General features: G+C 41.7%; 2 protein-coding genes and 1 long non-coding RNA gene across 6 annotated transcripts in view; 2 read left to right on the top strand and 1 right to left on the bottom strand.

The window, feature by feature from the left end:
* bcl11bb (BCL11 transcription factor B b) overlaps positions 1-22,214 on the bottom strand; it is a 36,585-nt gene that overhangs the window by 9,848 nt on the left and 4,523 nt on the right. For 2 of the 3 annotated variants that reach the window (XM_082505758.1, XM_082505760.1), the window contains exon 2: positions 18,303-18,686. In XM_082505758.1, the coding sequence (XP_082361884.1) occupies positions 18,303-18,686 (384 nt within the window). The remainder of the gene's footprint in view (positions 1-18,302; positions 18,687-22,214) is intronic. The other variant, XM_082505759.1, reaches the window with a different exon arrangement.
* Positions 4,096-18,411, top strand: LOC309689386. Of its 2 annotated transcripts, XR_014271347.1 has the most exons (5): positions 4,096-4,348; positions 4,473-4,568; positions 5,692-5,892; positions 5,972-6,095; positions 18,326-18,411. It is a non-coding gene; the product is annotated as an uncharacterized lncRNA (long non-coding RNA). The 2 variants fall into 2 exon arrangements; XR_014271348.1 differs by having other exon boundaries at positions 4,096-4,568.
* ccnk (cyclin K) overlaps positions 18,621-22,214 on the top strand; it is a 19,725-nt gene continuing 16,131 nt past the window's right edge. The window contains exon 1 of the mRNA XM_082505762.1: positions 18,621-18,708. Within this exon, the coding sequence (XP_082361888.1) occupies positions 18,673-18,708 (36 nt within the window). The 5' untranslated portion in view covers positions 18,621-18,672. The remainder of the gene's footprint in view (positions 18,709-22,214) is intronic.

The raw sequence follows: 22,214 nt of genomic DNA, 5'->3' as shown, positions 1-22,214 counted from the left end.
CCTGACAGCCTCAGATGGGATTTTAAAGAAACAGCACTCTTTTTAAATTGTGGCAAACTCAGAGCCACACACAAAATATATATAAATATTTATTATGATGTGTTTTACTCTGGCCTCCTTTCTTTTTTTAATCTCTTCACTTGTCTGCGTGTTTTCTCTCTTTTCCCTGTCTTTCTTTTTCTCTCACGCACACACTAAGCACCTGTACATGCTATCTGGGTACTCCACCCTGACCCTCATGCCTTTTGCTATGTGGGTCAAATGAACAATATAAGGGATCGGGTATCTCCAACAACTTGATCACAGACACGCACACACACACACTGACTAGGTCCAGCTGCACAGCAATGCATGAGTGGAGGAGGCTCTCATGTAGCACGACTGAGGGAGAATGTTACCACCATGAGGCAAGCTATCCCAGCCAGGGCACGGAGGACACGCTGTGAAAAATAACTGGCAAGACCTCTCCGTCAGTAAAGAGCTATGACTTTGGCTCAGGTTCTAGGACAAAGAGGGAGAAAGAGGGAACGATATAAAGTAAAAGGGGAGAATAAAAAGAAAAAGGGAGCTCCATAAAGTGCATTAGCTAAGCCCTCTGTGCCATTTCTCTAAGCCTGACTCATCGCTATCAGCTCCTAACTGGTCCCAGCGCCTGTGTGTGTGTGTGTGTGTGCGTGTGTGTGTTTTGGGGGTCTTTGAACACACTTGTGGGGTCTGCTGTCTATCACGTGATGATGACAAATGGATGACACTCAGTCGTGCTTGTGGTTGAAAGAAGATGCAAGAAAGTCGGAGTGAGATGGAAAAGGGGATTGAAGGAGGGAGGAGAGGAAAAGAAGTGGAAAAAGTAGAACTGCACGCAGCGTGGAAAGAAAACAGAATCGCACTTTGTTTTTGTTGTTTTGTCTTTATCACATGCATTTCAATTTTCAGGCAAAAATTACATCCACTTTAATCTCTTGTTCCATCTCCTACCCATTTTACCATGACACAGAAGCGCGAAAAACAGACAAAACATAAACTTAAAACTTAAAAAAAAGGACCCAGTAGCGGCGGCGTCACCGGGTGGGGGTGATGAAGGGAAAATTCCAACAGAAATAATACGAGAACTCAAAAACCACTTTCACAAACAAATTGAGAAATTGAGTTAGTGGATTCGCACAAGGTTTGTTGAAAATGTCCTTCCCTCTAAAATGGGCAAATACGTCATTCATGAAGGCGGTTTTTACAACCTCCAGTTGTTTTCAAAGTTTAGCCACCTGTAGCCGCCACGTGAATGAGTAAAACGCTCGCCCGTGTCAACATTTTCACACGGAGCAGGTTTCTAAACACTCTTAACCTAGAAAACTGAGCTTTCTAACAAACCCAAGCAATTAATTTTTTTCCTAAAATTACCCAATCAGTTTTACAGCAATCTACTGAAACAGCAAGCGAAACTACAAAGAATTGAGACGAGACTTGAATTGCATCACACGGTCACAATTTATGGGTGTAAATGTTTTTTTACTCATACTTTTACAATGTCCTAAAATAGAAACATCCTGAATATTTTCACGTATTGTCTCAGACATGAGGAGCAAACGGCAGATATCACCGGTTCGTTGGAGGTTTTACATCCAAATGAGTTTCACTTATACCCACAGGGACACTTTGTCCACAGAGCCAATTTGCTATTCAGCGGCGCTAAATAGCAAATTGACTTGTGACATGTGAGCGAAATGTGCGTAATTAAAACAATGTAGGCATTATAAAATGATGTGAAAATGTGAGCTTTAATATGGCGAACATGCTGAAATGTAGTGTTTGTCCTGACTTGTATTAAAGAGCACATCCTTTTGCAAATGTCTCCCAAGGATGAGCCGTCTGCATTGACAGACATATCTTTTGCAATGTTGCTACTGTGCCTCGGTTTTGTGATGTATGTGTATCTATGTGGCATTCCATGTGCCCTATATGTGTTTGCATGCATGCGCCCCTTGTTATTGTGTGTATATCTCGGTCTACCATTCTATGAAGGGGTGAAATATTCTTTCAGCAGTAGTAATGATTCCCAGCTGGCTTCTGCCCACTGGAGCCAAGAAGCCAGTCCCGCTTAACTAACAGCCCACAGGAAGACACCAGCATGGCCTTGAATGGAACACAAGTCCTTCCAATCTAATTACCTTACTATAAAACTCGCCTCTTGCATGTCACAAAGGAGAAGACCTTCGTGATCTGAGTTACTATTAATGAACACCTTTTCTATATAAACGATCAATTCTGTTCCCCTATTTCAGGAACAAAGCAGAGGCAACAAGAGAGACTACAACAACGATTGCATGTAATTAGTGCTAGTTCACTAAAGTTGTGTTACGGGGGGGTAAAGTTGGACCACAGATTTACATTTTTCTTATCTAACTCGGGGTCGAAAGGTAGTGTACATATTTGTTCATCAAATATGAGGCTAAAGCCAGGAAATTGTGCACTTGGTTAACAGAAAAACTCAGCACAGCGGAAAAACGGGGAGCTTGGGCAGTCATTTTCACACTTCAGCTCATATGGATTAAATAAACGAGATATAACTTAGAAAGCTTTAAAGCTGACGGGCTTCTCTTAGATTTGTGGTATAGTTGGGTTTTCCAACACGCTCTCATATCATAGTCACATGCGGCCATTTTATCAAACAGGAAACAGCGGTTCGCGTCTCATTTCGGAGGTGTTTGCTTTGCCCTTATTTGCCCTTTGTTTCCATTTGGCTGTTTACCTTTTCTTCTGCTGTTATCTTGTTGGGCTGTTTTTTCAGCTAAAGCATCCATTTTTCAGTTGGGTGATGTTCGTTTTGAGGGCTTCGTGCTTTGCATTTTTTTTTGTGAACTTCTTGGATACATTTGGGAAAATTCACAAATTTAAACCTGGGGTTTGAAAAATCATGCTTAGCACTACCCAAAATGCAATTAAACGTGACCGTAAAGGGCCCCGAAGCATCACATGCATGCAGGCGTCTACAGGGGATGATTTGAGATCTGTTATGCTATTCCCTTAACCAGCATGTTGAGCCACAGATGCCACTGTGTATACCTCGTGTGTATCACTGTGATTTATCACGAAAAAACGCACTGATGCCAGCATTACAGCACAGGAGTGAGCATGTACGGAAAAAAAATTTTTTTTTCTAAAGATCTTCTTTTTAAAGGAAAAATGTTCCAAATCTCTACATGTTGAGATTTTTTGCCTTCAAAGATAAAAGGGTCATGGAATGTGGAAAAAACTGCAACATAGTTTTAAAATTGCTTTTTTTTTCTTAAAACATTTCAGTTTATCAGCTATTGTGTAAATGGATGGTTGGTAAATGTAAAAGTTTATTGAAGGTTTTGTACTTTTTTCACCAACAGAAAGGGAAAATATTTGGAGTTTGATACTTGAGATCAAATTAATTACACTCCACTGCGCACAAAAAACAAGATATCAGTAAAGTTTATTTTCATTATTACTGTCTCTATATGCAAATAAATGAATTAAAACCAATCAGCCTCTGTGCCCCCCCCCCATGTATTTATGCATCTCTCCCAGCTATATAATGTCTTGTGATCCAGTAAAGGCCAGCAGCAAAATGCTAAACGTTATTTGTAGTTGTAGCTGTCATGTCTCCAGGGGGAATTCTGTTTTTTATCTCCTATCAGTTCTGAAGAATGCCTCTGTATGTCAAACCATCTCCTGTCCCACATTGTGTCTAAAAACAAAGCCTCTCAAATTACCTCATGTAAAAAAAATGTAAGCACGAAGATCTGAAAAAAATAAAAATAACTACAGTTCATCGAAACCACATAATCTACCGAAGACTTCTTCTGACACAAGGACAAGTCAAAACAGGATACTAATTTTTTTTCAAACATTTTAAAAGTATTTTGTGGAAATTCAGTGTATTAAATCATTGCTAACCCATTTTATTAATGTTGAATACATTGTACTATCATTTCTGCGAGCATGACTAGAGTTAATTCATGCCTTTTGTGATTTAACTTATATTTTGCCAATATCAAAATCACTGTTCCATTTTTATAACATGAATATAATGTTGTCTTTTTTATATTTTAAGTAATATTATATATTTTCCTCTCTAATATTTTACAAGTAATTTATGTCAAATGTAATATTAATTTCTGAAGATTGCAGCTGATGTAATCTTTGGTAGTGCTAAAGTAACTCAAAATAGACGATCTTGGTAAGGCCTCCTGGAAGTTACTACATAAATGAGAAATCTTGGTGTTGCTGCTTCACAACAATAAGGAATGTCTGAGTAGAGTTTTTTTTCTTTTCAATATAATTCTATAACTCTGCCACTGGCTCCAATAAGCAGCAGCCTTTGCAGGTAGGGAGAGAGTAGACAGATGTGCTGTAGATTAGCTGACCTTGGGTACTTTGCTAAGCTAAGAAATTTCAGGTGCATACAACATTTTTTCCAGAGTAAAAAATTCTAAATGTTATCTTGCCAGAAAGGATAGTTTACAAAGCCTGCAGTTGTGGAGAACAAAGACTGCACTCGAGCTGTTTCAAAATGCTGGCAGAAGACATTTATGGATACATTTCAGGTAACGTCTAGTAGCAAAGGCTTCGTAAATAATGCTAAGTGCTAATGCTATTCAGCAAGCTAACAGAGGCTAAACTACTAATATTCTGTGTAATTAGATGGCAGAAAAGTAGCAAGAGGTGTCAGTCTAGCTTTTATTAGGCAGATAACATGAAGAACAGGAGCCTGGACAATCCTCTGGTCAGTGTTTAGGGTTTCGAGAGGATTTTAATCTGTACCAAATTAAGAGCTAACAATTCTAAAACAGAAGGAACAAATGACAGGTGTGGGCTTATATGTCGCTAAGCACAGGTGAGGGGAGACACAAAGAGAGCAGAGCATTAGAGGCTGAATAAGGTTAATCTGTTCAAATAATTATCTAGCCCATGTAATCACTAATAGTGGGCGTAAGTGGACAGATACTAATACACAATTCTGAAAATGGTGTTGGCCATTTTTACATGGAGGTTAAAGGTAGCCAGAGACTAACTGGAACATTTTATCCTATATTATCCTATATTATTAGGAAGTATTATCTAGCTAATCTAATGTTTGCACGGATTTCGTTTATATATATATATATATATATATATATATATATATATATATATATATATATATATATGTGTGTGTGTGTGTACATACATTTTTTTCTGCAGGATTTAAGCAGTTATGTGCAACATTTACATATCTTACTGCAAAGTGGGACATAATCTCAGTTTTAAAAAAATGGAATTGCAGAACAGCAACAGTCTCTTTTCCTTAGCTTTGACAAAATATTAACATAGAACAATGATTTGTTTTACCCCACATTAATTGAGGCTTTGATGCCTACATCTGTTCTGTGGCAGGATGTTTTAATCATCTGCTTGTATTTCTCTTTGAAAGATTGAAGATGGAAAATAAAAAGCATTTCCTCACAAATTTTCAAAATCACCTGACAAACTATGTTAAAGTTATCTATTTATTCAAGTTTACTTTACCTGTTTATAAACTATAACAGTAAAATCTAATTGCGTTATTCCATGTGTAGATGAATACTTGACCGTTAGTTGGTCATCAGCAGCATGGTGGAGGTATGGTTAGCCCTGTCACCTCACAACAACACAGGCATGATTCAGACCTGCTGACTGTGTTCTGTGCAGGTTCTCTGCCAATGAGAGGATGAGTTTTAGTGGTGTAGAGTTCTCCAGCTTCCTCCCACAGTCCAAAGACATGCATGGAAGGTTCTAAATTGGCTGTAGGTGTGAAGGTGAGCACAAATGATTGCCTTTCTGTGTCAGCTCTGTGATTGACGGGCAATTTTTCCAGGCGAGAAGAAGATAAGAGATTGAGAAGAAGAATAGGTAGGTGGATGGTCATTTTTAAATGGAGAATATTTTATCTGCACTGCATAATATGGTGTTTTTATTCTTTTCTGTGTAGGTCTGCGATGCCAGACTGGGACACAATAGGGACTGATTCTCCTTCACACACCACCTTGTTATTGCCACAGTTTGAAAGATTTGAACGGTACAAGATGAGAAACACCCTGAAGGCCTCAGTGGAGGTAAGCTGAAGGCAAGGCTAAGCTCACCACCTGTTTGCTGATGATCCATGAAGGCTGTCTCTGTAGAACCTTGAAGTAGAGTTTTCAGAGACGGTCAATCTACGCGGATCTCGTCACTGCACTAGGGCTGGATAAGGTGTCAAATTAAAATTAGGGTTAAAATTAAATTTGGGTGAGATGATCTGTTTATCCCATAAAACTATGCCAGCGTTTGTATCTCTCCAACTTCTACCCCTTCCTTTGCATCTCTCATAATTTTTTTCCTGCAGCATGGTGGGAAAGCAAAAGTCAGTGCAATAAGTAGCAATTCAGAGTTTAAAGGCATACGCTAACAACATGTTAGTTGACAATGGTTCTTCCCACTACACACACCATGAAGAATTAGACTTTTTCTCACTAGGACTCGACAATGGTTCATGTCACCACAGCAAAACCATTAAATCCTTTTTTTAAATATAGTTTTTTGACTTCTTGATCTCGTGCCAGCTGCCATAGTGCCTGTTTAGACTCACTGATGTCATACCACATGGGACTATTGACTTCTTTGTCCAATGTGAACAATATCACTGGCTGGAGGTTTTTAATTTGCACATGCCTTTACATACCAAATGGGTCTCAAGAAAGCAGTGGCTCTCTTCAAAGATTTAGTCGATAAATCTGAACAAGAATCTCACAACCCAACGACCCAGCACCTCTATGTTCTGCAAGCTTTTGTTAGTGGAATCTAGAGGCTTTGACAAGAGCAATATAATAGCTTTAGCTGCTTGTTAAATGGGCTGTTTGTGGTAAACATGCCCTTAAATATAGTGCACACTAAATTGATGTAAGTTTTAAGAAGCAGCTCTTCTGTGTGCCGTTCATTCGCTGTAGGGAATAAACTGACTATAGATAAGTACCTCATACTACCCCACTTCAAAGGAACCAAACTATGCCTAAAGGAGTGAAAACAAAGTAAAGTGGTTGTTATTTTAAAAAATGATGGTGACGTATGTAAAATGAAAATTGAAAAAGCTTCTGGCAAAAAAACAAGAAATAAATATGTTGTGTGATATTGATTTTCGCTCGTGAACACTCACATTAACTTTGGCAGTAAATGCTGAGATTCACATATCCTGTATCACCATTCAGACTGACAATGCAGAGGACTGATTTTTGATCCGTATTTCCCAGCCCTACACCATATCTGTGACGACAGCAGAAGCTCTGAGGTATTTTCAACCTCCACAAGAATTCAGACTTTTCCTGTCCTGTAACCCAGGAGAGGCTGAATGCATTGGCCGTGCTGTCAGCGGAAAAGAGATGACTTACTTTAACCAGAATGTAATTGAGAAATGTGCTGGCCAGTGTTTGGGCAGCATGACAGGGTGGTGTTTTGTTTTAAGTCTTTTTTGACTTGAGTTTTGGTTTATGTTAGGCAGTAAAATGTCTGAACAAATATTAAATGGATTCAGGAGCGTGTATTTGACACACTTCACTGGCATTTCTTTGAGTTTTGAAAATACACATTTTAACTGGTAATGTGATCGATTCACAAATGACAGCATGATAAATACTGAAACTGAGGAATTTGATTGTAAAATATATAAACTCACAAGCTTTAAAATTTTATGGCATCTTTCAAAAGATTTTGGCATGCGGCAGGAAAAGGTTAGCACCTAGTGGATTATCTCACAATTAATAGGGTAAATAAATAATATGATTAGGTATAAAAAGTACATCCCAGAGAGAGATTATCTATGATTGCTAAATGTGTGTACATATGTTTACACACATTACTAAATGGGGTAATTTTCAGCTCCTGCATTAAAAATCCAATGATTTTGTTGTGGAAATAACTGCAAAAGTGAAAGAAACATAACGGGATTTATGACTGCATTATTGGACATGGACTGGATAACCTGCACAAACATGAAGGCCCCATTAATACTGAATCGTACGTCCCTCTGGGGTTGCATCACGAAGGGTAGAAATCTGCCAAAACAAGCCATGCGGAGCCACCCGCTGTGGAGCAGCAAAAGTCACTCCTTCTTAAATAGAGGGTTTGAAGCATCTTATATCCTGATAGCATCTCTTAAAAAGAAGATCTTGCTTATTTCAGCAAGAAAATGTCAAGTCACACGTGCATGCATTCCAACAGCGTAACTCGACAGTAGTGTTCGTCCTTTCCTGCCACCCACAGAAAACACTCGGCACATTATGAGAGAAAAAATCATGGAATCTGTTAAGCAGCTCGAATCTTAACACAATCAGGAATCATTAAACAGGTTTCTTTCAAAGCTGCAGCAGTCCAAAGGAATTCCAGAGGGTTGTCCAGAGGAGTCCTCTGCTAATCTGGTATCAAATTCAAAATGAGAACAAATATTTCTCAAAGAGTTTAAAAAGAAAATTCATTTTCAATTTTTTTTAATTCAAGATTTTTTTTTTAAATTTACAGATAAATGACTGGTTTCAAAAAGTTTGATAACTACATCGTAGTTTTACCGTGATAACGTGATTATTTTCTAATGTCTCACGTATTATTGGTGCTCTTAAATAGGTTCAGTTTTGCTTTGTGAGTGTTTGGTGGTGTTCACACTTGAAGTCCCCGATCAGTGGTACCTTACTACAGGGGCTAACAGTGACTTTCCTTCTTTCTTTTTTTTATTCCTAGCCAATAAGCAGCGTTAATACATGGATATATCCTGTGTCAAGTGGCTTTTATCTAGTCACACATTACTGATTGTGTGATTTTCAGTGTGTCTGCACTCACAAATTTTTTTAGCATTAGCCGCCAGTGCACCTAACACATTTTTATGAAGGGCTGAGTTTGGCTCCAGACCTCTTTCCCTCTCTCCTTTCTTTCTTTCTCTTTTTCGTTTTTCTCTCTGTCTCTTATCACGCTGATACATTTCCTGCTCCTGGCACGGCTCCTGCATAGCTTATGGTTAAAGAAAGCTTTCATCTATCCAGTGCCTCTAGGACACACACACACTCGTTCACACACACACACACACACACACACACACACACACACACACACACACACACACACACACTCACACCTATACTCACACACACACACATATACAATCACTGGTACAGGCCAGCACTGCCCTGCCAGACCACAGGCCCAGACAAGCTCCGCTGGCACCAATCACCCTGATAACATCTTAGGCTTTATTTCATTTTGGCTTGCTCTGTTTTGCTCTGGGAAAGACCGGCACATGCAAGAGGGCTTTTTGGAAAAGAATGAATTAAGCCAGTATACGGGGAGAGTGTAGCCCCTTAGCCTTGAGCAGTTAACTCCCCTGTCTTCAATGCCATCTATGGACATGACAGTGCAAGCCCTCTTTCATCCCAAGAAAAAAAAGACCAGGCCAGAGCTGATGTTTCTTCTCCATTCTTATAGATGGAAACACAGTTTTTATAAGGTAACATAATAATAAAAGATAATGAATAAGGCCAGAAGGACAACTATGAACCTTTCATCTAGAGGGTGTGTTTGCTCAAAGTGCTGAAGAAATAAATTAAATGTCAGTCCGTTAAATGTCCCCTGTAGTCTGGGTAATTCCAGACTTCACCAAAAAAAGTCTCTAACATGGAGATAATTTTTACAATGTAAAAAAGAAAAAATTTATATTTTATTTTATTATTTTTTTAAGTTTTTTTTTTTGTAGTAGTCATTTCTCATGCAATGGGGTGGAGCCATTCAACCCAGAAATCTGTATCTCAAATCTGAGTGAGTGAATGAAATCAGATGACTGATTTGGTAAGTGAAGAAAACTGACACTGAAAGAAATGAAAGTGTAAAAAACAGAGGCGACGGTGACCTTTGCACCCATGCTTTTTCCTTCCCTCCTTTTTCCTGCTTACAGTAAATCGTTGCTGATTGCGTAGCGTGTAGGAAGAAGGCGGTATTAGTAGCATGTATATCACAGCATTGCTCTAGGAGCACTCCTGATTTATACTTAAGTGGTAGACCAGCATAAAGGCAGCCCGCGTTCAGCACGTGTTTGTCTGTGTCTAGTGTTCTCTCCCGGCATAATTGCTCAAGACAAATAAGTAGATGAAATAAAAGGAATTGCACCATGAAAGGCTTCCAATATCTCTTGCGGTGAAGCAGCCTGCAAAAAAGGGGTGGAAAAAAAAAAACGACATAAACGCTGTCTCCTTATTTTCTTCTCGCGACCATCCCACCCAATCAGAGGCAGGACGCTAATAAGATAAGAGGAAAGGAACAACGGCGGTGTGGCAAGTAGGATTACCCCTGTCTGACTGGCTAACAAGCACCATCTCTTTTTCTTTTCACAAACACCTAATGCTAGCCCCACTTTTCCTCCCCCAAAGGCAAACACACACAACTTTTCAATAGGAAAATGGGAGCGAAAATTTCCCCGTTTATGTCTGAAAGGGGCATATGATATGTTTACGCACTAATGTCTCCGCGATAGCTGAGCACACATGTGAGGATTTTATCCGCATGTTTACTTGAAGGTTTCTCCGAGAAGTGTTTCCAGAGTGGGAGAAGGTTTATGTGCAAGTTCCCATTTAAGGTCCATGCACGTGTATACTTTAATTATAAGCACGTACTGTAGGTTCTTTAAAAGATTTGCAACATTGCCCATCACTGATAAAAGCACACCTGTTATCAATTGTCACCACCAGCGAGGGGAAGCGAGGGGTAGCTCAAGTTCAGCGGTGGAAACACCTTGATTATAGCTATTTACACAAAGAGCATAAACACATTCAGATTCCCACTGGCACAACGTAAGGTCTTCACTTCCCTCAAACTCTTGCGCCTGTGTCGGAATCCCAAAGCGCCATCATCACTCGCCGTGCGTACGTACACATATATATAGAGCAGGGACCAGGGGTGTGAGGTTCCTAATGCCTCTTCAGTAAGGAGCAAAGAGTCCACACATCTGGAAGACACAGTCAGTCAGCACATGCTGAAAGTTAGCGGTGGCGCTCGCAGTCCAAATTAGTGGCGAGTTTTATTCCCCCGCTGTGGTAGGAAAATATCAAATCTGTTGCCATATGAGTGCCATAAAGCCGGCTCTGGAGTGTTTGATGCCTTCATGTGGGAGCCTTTAAGCCGTGTGTGTATGCCCGCGTGCGTGTTTGGTGGGAGATGCAGGCCTTAATGGAAGATGAGAGTCCCTGTATGAATTCTTGCATGCACATATGTTTTCTATGTGTGTGTGGCTCTTATCAGTTTATGTTTCTACTTTCCTGCACACACATGCAAATGGTTTCTTGAAATCTCTGCGTGTGTGTGTGTGCGTTGGATGCTGTGGCAGTGTGCATGTGCAGCTGTGCCATTTAGCAGCTTGCTTATAGACCTAGTTGACCCTGCTGCATAGAGCAGACAGACAGACACAAGCAGAGTCAGACGGCCCCTGGGGTGGTCCTGTCTGAGTCGCGGTGTTATGGGCCAACAACACTAGGGGCCCATACACAGGCAGGAACACATACGGTAATTGTGCGCACGCACACACACACACACACACACACACACACACACACACACACACACACACAGGCAAAAAAATTAGATTTTAACCACCACAAAGGATTTAATTATTTTAACCTAAATTTAAAGCTGAGGCAGGAACTACATTTGCTGTGTTTTCACAGGTTCAGTATTACTATGCATGTGCAGCTCCTAGAAAACACACAGTCCAGCGTGCTTCTCGCTCTTTCATTAACATGTTAGAAGCTGAAAATTGCAAATAAATAAGTGGCCAATTATTTTTGCTTTCAGCCTGCAACCGCCTGTAGCTGTGCAGAAAGGATGACTTGAGAAGATTTACGTGCAGCTTTGTGCAAAAGCACCAAACAAAAGCGTGCGCGCCAACTCTCCAGACCAAACTGCATAAAATAGAAATACTTTTCTATGCACGTGCTGGACGTATTTTGCAATTGACTTCAGTGTTTCAAATGTAAAACCGAGCCAAACATGTTTTATTTATTAATGCAACTGATACTGTGAATTTGTGTTACTCAGTGTTGTGTGTTTAAATAGAGGAGGGAGTGTTCGCCGTTTTTTTTTCCCCCTGCAGAGGAATAAGGAAATATTTGCCACTCGTAGAAACTAGGAAACACACACACACACACAAATTAAAATAGACGCACATGCCTAACAGCAGACACAAGATAAATTCCTTGGCAAGCATTCAAAACACTCATGTAAGGACAGAGAAACACACTCAGACCGCAGCAAAAGACACACACACACACACACACACACGCTACCTCCACAACTCCCACCATGTGACCCCTAATCACAACCCCAGAGCTTGGACATCAAATGAAGCAAGTTGAAAAAAAAATCATCAGGAGTAATTAACGCATTTTCATATGCAAATGTGATTAATGCAAAACTACAAAGTCATTATGCAAATCGACTTTTCCTTGAGCCTCTGTACAAATATTCGCAGCTCAAATCAGGGATCAGTCTCGCCATCTTTCTTTTTTTATCTCTTACCCCTCTCTCTCTCTCTCTCTCTCTCCTGCTTTCCCTCTCTCTCTCTTTTGGAGTAGAGATAATACATAAGTAGCATGTGAAGTTATTTCTAACTCACGCAGTGTGTGTGTTTTCATGCGATGGGCCGGGGCTATGGCATTACGCCGCCTGCCTACTGATTACTGGCTGCTTGGCACTGGAGCGAGACAGGGAAGCCGGCGAACAGGGGAAGGTATGAATATGCAAAAGCCTGATTGCTTTTCATGATTAAAGCCTATTTAATATGGAAATGAGAGCAAGCCAGGTGATTAAAGGAACATTGGGTGGTGGGGCAAAAAAAAAGAAGAAAAAAATCAGGGTGGGGAGGGAGAAACAGAGAGAGGAAAGAAGAGGAGAGGGACACCTTCAAATCTAATGTAGAGGTGTGGAAACAGGAATGTCACCGTTATTTTGTGGCAGATTTGACCTCTTTGATAGCAAAGGTCAGTGTTGCTTTTGTAGGTTACTCCACAGGCCTTTATCTAGAAACCATAATGACTCATTTCAGGTAAAAAAAATAGAAAACGTAAAAAAAAATCCCCGTTTCATTAGGACTAAAAAAGACGTGTTTTACGTTAAAATGCCTCTGCGTGTTTTTGCACCTGCAGAAAATGTAGGTGTGACGGTTCTAGAGTGGCGGGTGCCTCATTTGAATTCTTTGATCATGAATCCAGCGCTACTTTGGCTCAGTTAAGAAAAGAAGTATCGGTATCGTATTGAGTTTGTGAAGAAGAAGAAAAAAGAAGGAGAAAAAAAAAGCAGCGCGAAATCTTTATCTCAGTGTAGTGACATGCCCACTAAAGCGAAAGCAGGGGGATCAGAGGTGGGCCGAAGAGAGAAACACAGAAAGACGTTTGAGGATGTCACTGTCGTTCACATCACCTCATGAAATATTTACTTTGAGCTCCTCGCAACGTGTTTGCGCGCGCGGTAGAGAATGAGATAGAAAAAGAAAGAGGCTGTCATGATGCGACTTTACCCGTCTGTGCTGGATGTCTTAAAGTGCTCCAAGGGGGCCCAACAGCAGTCCTAGGAGGAGTTCAAAGCGGGGCCAGGGTCGTCTTAGTACACTAACACTCCCCTTGCGACAACCTCTCGCTTTCTGGATGACACGCATCATTCTTCACCCACACATACACATATACAAATTCATCCCAGGCACACACGCACGCATATTAACATAGTCTGACAAAGCTCTGACACACACATGCACACATAGTGCATGCATCAGCAAGAGAAACTCTGGAAAAAATACAAACAGGGCACAGAAGGGCCATTTTTCATCTACGCCGTCGAGTATGCATTTGCTTGCGTGCATGTGTGTGTGCACGCGTGTGTTTGTGTGTGTCTGCGTGCAGCTTTTGGGGTTGAATCTGCTAGCCTTGCAGCATGATTGCAGTTTAAGCAAGGAAGCTGACAGACAAAGAGGCCAGACAGGATGTTATAAAACACAGCCAGGTGAGGAGTAAAAAAAAATAAATCCAGGACCGGGGGGAGGAAGGCAGAGGGTTAATAATGTTAGATATGCAGGGACGGCCCAGGCATTTCATGCATTATCAGCATGCTTACATTAAAGCTTATTTCATCTTCCCGCAAGTCAGATACACACTCTAATTTACCTGTGTGTTTTGTGTCGACTCCTGTGCTGCAAATATTTGCGTGCATCTGGTTGCGCACCCCAAACTTCCTCGATACCACGTGTAAGCCAATGCGATGTTTCCTTACAGTGTGTGCGTGTACAAATGTGAGAGCTGCTAACACACTGGACGTAATTAGACCTAATAATGTAATCCAATTTGGTTGAAACTTGAGACTGCCTTGAGTGGCAGTATAATGTGTTGAACAAAGCCATCCTCCTTTCTTTCATTTGGGGCTTCGAGTGCTTTCATGTTCTGTTCTCTTAGTGATAAGACTGTCTGTGTGAATGACTAACTGACTGCTGCTGTAACAGGTTGACTCACCCCCCTCCTTTAAACATTCACTCAGCACCTCTGTAAAATGTATAGCATCTTTGTTTTTTTTTTTTGCTTTCAAAACACTATTTTTGCACTCGTGTTGCTACTCAATGCTTCACACTCAGTCTAATGGGAACAAACTAGACAGTTAAAAAAGCTTTTGCTATTATCAGTGCTGGTTGGTTATTTTGTAATTGATTTTTTATCCACTACTGGGTAAAGTCTTAGTAAAGGGAAACAACATCGTTGTACACTAAAATTAGCAGGTACATCAAAAACAAGCTGTCGCAGGTTTGTGGTCAGTAGATATTAACCAATCTGTGTGATAGTGGTACATGCAGCTGCAACCTGTAATAGTCTTTAACTCTGTAACGCCTGACACATTGAATGATGGGTATTTTGAAAGTATATTTAAAAAATATGAAAAGTATCATTGCTAATTTTTTTCTTCTAATATATTTGATATATAAATGTATTCACAGTGCAACGCTGGTCACGACTGTATATTTTTAAATCAAGAACAAATGTTTTTGAAAGTTTATAGCAAAATATTGCACATATGAAAATACATCAAAATATAAATTTTAATAATTTACTCAAAGTGTAAGTTTATTCAGCTGGATGCAACTTTATGCAACATTGTTTCACTAAACAGGAAGGAGTGTGTTTAATTGATAAGGACAAATGCTGTTTTGTAATTTGTATCTGTTACTCCACACGTTATTAACAAAAAAAAATCTTTACATTAAGAATCTTTAACTAGTAAAGTTTATCTATTTTTTATTCACTTATTTTATTTATTTCAGTATGTAACAAATTCTTTGTTTCCCTTTACTGTCTGAAGTTCCTTTACGATCCATAAGTGGGCGGTATATAAGGTAAGGCTTAGAATATATGAAAGGTTTAGAAATTTTAAACTGTATTTAAATATCACATTAATCAGATTTCAAGTCTTCACAAACAAAGGCGGAGGAGGTTTAGGGGCTGCCTGCTAGCAGTTCTCTTTTTGAATGAAAGGAAAAGGTAACGTTTGCCAACCACGTAGCGTTACGTCAAACTTTACATTTCAATCCTTTGATGTTGTTCTGAAGAATCTGAATTTGTTTTTCCTTTATCAAAAGATATTTTTAATGCACACTAGTAAAAGAGATAGCACAGCATGCTTAGTAGAAGGACATAGAAAGGAGGGTGGGACACTTGCAGAAAAGGGCAGTACTGAAAAATGGGCACATATCAGTGGGTCTAACAAGTAAACGTGGAAGTTAATGGAACTGCTGAGAGACGCTTAGCCATGGTGAGACTGAGAGAAGGTAAACCATGCAGGCAGAAAAGAGGAAAAATACCGATATATTCATGTTTCTGGACAAAAGGAAGCTCTAATTTAATCGACGTGGTAAACATTAAGAGCCTGAACACTGGTGCAAGCCTGCTTTGTCTCCATTTAGCCCAGGACCTCACAGCTTCTTCAACTCCACTGACATATGACGAACGATATCTGAAAGCTATCTTCATGTCTTTGCACAAAAACACATCGTACTATAGCTGTTGTGCTTTTCAGCAAAGATTTACACACTTATCCAGCACACACAGAGGCCTAAACAGGTGGCAGCCTACTTTAGACAACAGGGATCATGTATGTTTGTTCAGAAAAATAAGATGGCATGGACTTCATGTCTCCTCCACTGAGAATCATCTCAGACGCCTTTGTAAAGTTCGACTGCTTTTTTTCGTATAAGAAATTGTATTTTAGGTGCAAGCAAGGCGGGTTGTGCTTAAATGACCCCGCGCTGTCCACAGTGCTGAAATAAAGAAGCACACAGCAGCCTGTTACTGGCTGTGCTTGAGTTATTGTCATTGCTTACATTAGATCGGTGCTGCTGGCGTGTATGATGTTCAGATCAAGTGGCCTGTCTGTGCCTTTGACTCTGCGTGTGTGTGTGTGTGTGTGTGTGTGTGCCTGTGTGTGTGTGTGCAGTTAGGCAGTGCAGCTGCTACGGCCGAGTGTGCTATTCTGCGCCTGGCGTCTTTGCCTTTTTGCTGCGTCTGTAAAAGTTACTGATTGTTGTGAGCCCTGTACTCGTTGCTCGCATAATGACATTGATTTGGCCGTTGTGGTGTCTGTATGTGATGCAGCATCCTGTTTTACTGTGATAGTGGTGCATCATTGATGGTTTCACTAACCGTGCATGCATGTCTTTGCAGTTCTTCTCTCTCATAGGAGTTGTGTTTTGTCTTTCACCCAATTTAGGTTAGAGTCGCTGTAAATATGGTGTGGTTGTCAAATGACAGCAGCCAGTGGAGCTCTAAAGTGTCATAGTGAGGTTATTGGGTAAGATACTGTTTCACATATCAGCTCGGTCGCTACAATCTTTAAAAAAAATAAAAAATAATGTTACAAACTTAGTGAGGTTTACTCAGGGTCATAATAGTGCCTCTCTGTATTTTGACCACCTGCCTGGTTTGTAACTGTGGTGACTGAATCTCATCAAGTTTGGGATCAAATACTTCACAGTTCACAGTCGCTTCTACTGTACATGTGTGTAAATATATTATAAATTAGTGTGTCACAGCACTTGTTACACGAGGACGTAACAATATAACATTGTGCTGACCGGCTCCTGCATTAACTGCATAATCTCGCATGTAATTCTACTCGGTAACTTTCACAGTGAAGCCATCTTCCCTCTTCTAACCAGCCCTTTCTGACTCTACTGGAGTCTGTGTAATCCTGGATACCCTTCCCAGCTCTCGGGTGTGATGGTGACTGTCTCTCTCCTGATAACTTTGAATTGGTTTCCCTCCGGCGCTGGCACTCTCCAGGCCTTGCCCCCCACCCCTCCGCCTTTCCCTTCCCCTCATAGCCAGATGAACGGCCTTGCTGCTTTATTAATCCCCTTCTCCTCACCACGCACACAGATGAATTTTAATCAGCTTTCTTAACCTCTTCATATGCTGCAGGATTTCTATACAAACGTTCAGACACGTGAGGTGCACTCAAAAAAAGAAGAAGAAGAAGAAGGAAAAAATACAGGCACACACAAATAGACACACACATTCTGGGGGCGGCTCCTCTATCACCTTCTTTCACAATTGGTTTCAGCTGAAGAAGTCCTTGAGGCCTGCAAGTGCGTGTGTGTGTGTGTGTGTGTGTGTGTGTGTGTGTGTGTGTGTGTGTGTGCGTGCGTGCGTGCGTGCGTGCGTGCGTGTGTGTGTGTGTGTGTGTGTGTGTGTGTGTGTGCCCGTGCCCGTGCCCGTGTATGTTTGTGTGTGTTCTGGTGTGTGTGTGATGTTTTACTTAAAATGGAGCAGAATAGACACACAGTGCAGCTCTCACTCACTCTAATAAAATCATCTCAGGCTACATTAATCCCTCCTGAAGGCCACTGTCAAAATAACAAACAGCTGGGATTCTTTAAAGAGAGCTATCTGTCTCGGACAGGTGAGAGACGTGTGTGTGCCCGTGTGCCCGATCCAGGTATTACTCATGTTGTGGGGACCTAAATCCGTTTGCTCTGCCATGATAGGCCAAGTGTCTTACTGACAGGGACAAAAAACATGATATTTTCAACACAGCAGGTTAAGGTTTGGGTAAGTGTAGTAAAATGAAAGCAAGTCGACAGCAAGTCCTCTGAAGTCACAGATATAAAACTCTATATGTGGATGTGAATGCTCATTTATGTAAGTGCGCCTCTTGTGTGACAAGAGAGCTCTTTCCCGACCTCTGTGTTTATGGGCTCGATGTGTACTGGTGCGCTACAATCTCTTTACCTCCTCTCTCTTGTTTCGGGCAGATCCCTTTGGCTGGGGTCAGCCTCCTCGCCTGATCCTCCTCCCCTCCTGGGGTCACCTGGACGCCCACTTCCACCGGAACAGCCCCTCTTCCCAGCTCCAGTGACCTGGCCCTCGGAGAGATGGGAAGGCCCATAACCCCGCCAGCTGCCCCAGGTTTGGAGAAGGACCCCAGTCCGCCAATGGGCCCCCGGCACAGACGGCGCTTGTGCTCGATGAAAACCAGGATATCACCCAGAGGGAAGTTAGTCTGGCACTGGCCGCAGGTCAAGAGGTCATGCTCTCCAGATGCTCTCCTCCGAGGGCTCGGGGTGGACAGCTCAGGAGATGGAGATCCTGCCCCTGAGTCATGATTGGCCTCTGCTGCCGAAATAAGAAGGGGAAGGTAAAAGATGTCAGTCAGTGATGTTATTTTAAGAAAGATAGGAGTAAGATAGTTAGAGCCAAATATAGAGAGGTAAAGGGAAAAAACACCCAGCGAGTTTAGTTATCCCTGAAACCATTACCTGATGAAAGCCATCTCTTCCTACCACACAAGATGATCATTACAGTCACAACTGTGTGTCACTTTCATGGCATGAAACAACGCCGCTGTTAAGTTGCTTCGCCTAGGCAAACACCTGCACTGCTTATCCGTGAGAGATCTGCGTGGGCTGCACCCAACACATAAACTCCACGTGTATGTGTGTCTGTGTGCATATCAGCCTGTGTGATTGTGTGTGTGGCCAGGAAGCTATTCATCTCACAGTGCAGGCTTGGTTTCCGGTGAGGGCCTTTTGCTGCACTAAGCTGTCATAGCTAGACGGCTCCCTACACCACGGGAGCCCCAGCTTGTGCAGAACAAAGTGTAGAGTAACGTAGGCCACATCCACCACCCTGTGTGTGCGCGCGTGCGTGTGTGTTCGTGTTTGTGTGCATCCTAGAATAAGACAGCGAGAAGAAAAATTAAAAGGAGAGAGAAGAGAAAAAAAAGGGCCATGTCTAAGTGCGTGTGTGTACATGAATGGATCAGGTGAGTTTGAACAGTGTATTCTCCACAGACAGAAAATCTATAAAGCCAAACCCGGGGTCCTGTTAGGAGAGTAAATCTCATTCTTTACAGATCTGACACGGTCATTAATAACATTTACACATTCTTCCCTCTGTTCCTCCCCGATGGCGCAGACTCTGTCCCTCAGCTTAACGTAAATCCCTCATGGACAACCTCCATTTTTTTTTACATTTTAAAACTCTACCCTCATGCACCAGTATGGAAATGTGTCCTCTTCTAAAGAGCCCCGAGGAAACCTGAAGCTCCAGAGACTGAAGGCGTGTCTGAGTGAGCGGGTACCCAGGGAGAGGTGTTGATGCCTGGGAGAGAAGCATAGCAGCACTTGCCTGTCTGCTGCGTCTCCACTTCTAGCGCCCGTATCTCCCCCCCTACCCACGCCCCCACACCCCTCCCCCTACACCCCTTCTTCTTTGCCTCCTTTTCTCTTTTCCTGACACCCTAATAATTGCAAAGATTAGACAAAGAGGGTGTGTGCTCTCGCTCTCTTCTTCTTTTTTCTTTTTTTTGTTCTGCTGTATTTATCAGACCAAAGATCCTAAACCTTCTTATCAGCCATCTCACTCTGTCAGGGAAGCATTGCGTCGCTGTCATAATGCTTAAACTCGGGCAGGATTGGGGATGAATACTAACGCATCCCTTTTTTCCCCAAATTATCATTATTATTATTATTATTTATCATTTTCAAATATTTCTTTGTAACTATGATCCCCCCCACCACCACCCCCTTTACCAAATCACCCATCCGCCCACGTATACACTCATACACACTTTCCAGTCCTCTCATTCCACCCTGGAGTGATGATCCGATGCCAAATATCTTTTCTCTAAATGGCGATGGCTTCCTGGATGTCCGCCAAATAATTTCCATCTCATAATCTTTTGGCGGAAAAGAAGGAACACAGCCGCATATTTACCTACAGTTCACAGCTTGTGACCATGATTCGCTCGCGCAGGCAATGTAACTCTGCATGTATGTGCAATGCATACAAGTAGGACGGTGCAGGAGATCTTTCTGCTAACGTTATTTTTTTTATTTATTTATTTTTTTTACTTTGGGGAAAAAAAAAACAAAAGAGAAAAGAAAGAAGACAGGTGGCATGAGGCACGGATCCTCGTGTGAGAAATGCGAAAATGAAAAGAAAAAAAAAGACAACTACAAGTCAGCGAGCTGACAGACACCTGGGCATTTGAACTCGACTCTCTCTCCCTGTGAGAGACAGAGACAAATAGTGAAAAGGCCTGTTTGTTAGCCTACGGTTGAGTAACACGGCCCGAGGCTGAAAGCAGTAAATTAGCAGGAGTTGGCACCGTGACTGTGAATATCTGGAATATCAGTCGGACATCTTCTGAAAACCGCACCCCTCTCTGAAACCCGCGCACTCATCTGTCCCGAGGCTCACCTGTGTGAGAAAAACATGTGTGCAAGAAGGAACCAAACGTGGAATGCTTGCGGGGCGGGAGGGTGGTACAAAAATAAAAAAATAAAAAAATCTTGGACACAAGCACGGCAAAATGGAAACGTGAAAGAATAACAGACTAATGTAGCCGATCACGGTGACAGACAGTGTCTAATTCCTCAGTATAAACTCCTATGTGAGAGGAACAAGCTTGATAGGTAAAGGAGCATAGCTGACACGCTGTCAAACATGCCATCGTTGGGGAAGGCGTGATGATGGCAATGAAACCGGGCTGTCTGACATGATAGCACACATACTTTATTTCTGTCTCTTCTTCTTCTTCTGTTTCTCACATACACACACATATAAACTTGGAGTTATATTCACCCTGTGACAGTCCTGCTACTCTGCCTTATCAAGTGTGAGTTAACTGAGGCAGCCTTAGAGCACCCCCTATCAGTTTGATGAGGAGAGAGTCAGTCATTCACTCCACTATTACTACTGCTGCTGCTGCTGCTGCACACAGCCACTGCACAATATGTACCAGATGGGAGCTCAAGACAATGGGCCTCTTTCACCAAAATTTCCATCTTTGTAGAAGGTCAAAAAAAGCTGTTCAAAGGCCAGAAAACACTTAATAAAAAAAATATTTTTGGGATTTTTTAGATACTTTTAAGTGCAAATGCTGAAATTGATCCCGTGTAGTTTGGCTATGCTCGAGCGGTGATTAAACTGGTAAAAAGTTAGCGGCTGGGTGAAACCAGCTAGGTGGGTGAAACCTGCCAGAGTGCATATAGGAGGACTCTGGCCTCCAGTCATGTCCTCAGACATTAATTGCACCTATAAGTCCTTCTAATCCTCAACTATTGTGTTTGTTCTTATATGTTCTTATACATGACGACTCTCTCGCAGTTTCACTGTGCCCGAGGTGAGGGCAAAAGCAAGGAAATTTGACAGCACGGCAAAACAAGCTCTACTCTTCCCAACGGAATAAAAGGAGGAGAGGAGGGGGGGAGTCAATTTTTTTTGGATAAGACACAATTTTCTTTTTTCTTTTTTTTATTTGAATTTGACGAAATGCCCCGAAGAAGCAGTGTCAGAACAGAAAACCACGAAACTATTTTCCGCTGGTCTTACACAACACTTTAATACCAGCTGCGCGCTCTGTTCGGCAGTTGAAAGGCAGAGGAAGGCCATGGGCACTCGTATGACAGTCGGCCATAGCGTATGGGTTCAGACCTGTCTCCCTCTCTTTGTTTTCCCCCTTTCCATTTTGCTGAGCTGAGAACACATGCACACACACAGAAACCCCCAAAGGGGAAAGTTGGGAAAGATTCACGCTGTCGTTGAAAATAAATGACACCAGCAACGACGCAGATGGTTGCAATCAAAAATTCAAACGACAAGCGGCCTCGCTTAGCCTCTCCCCTTTTTTCTCAGCAG

Source organism: Aulonocara stuartgranti (genome assembly GCF_965226115.1).
Source record: "Aulonocara stuartgranti genome assembly, chromosome: 15".
In the NCBI taxonomy this organism is placed as follows: Eukaryota; Metazoa; Chordata; class Actinopteri; order Cichliformes; family Cichlidae; genus Aulonocara; species Aulonocara stuartgranti.
Note: the sequence above shows the minus strand (reverse complement) of the source record. Positions and strands in the feature narration are given on the sequence as shown.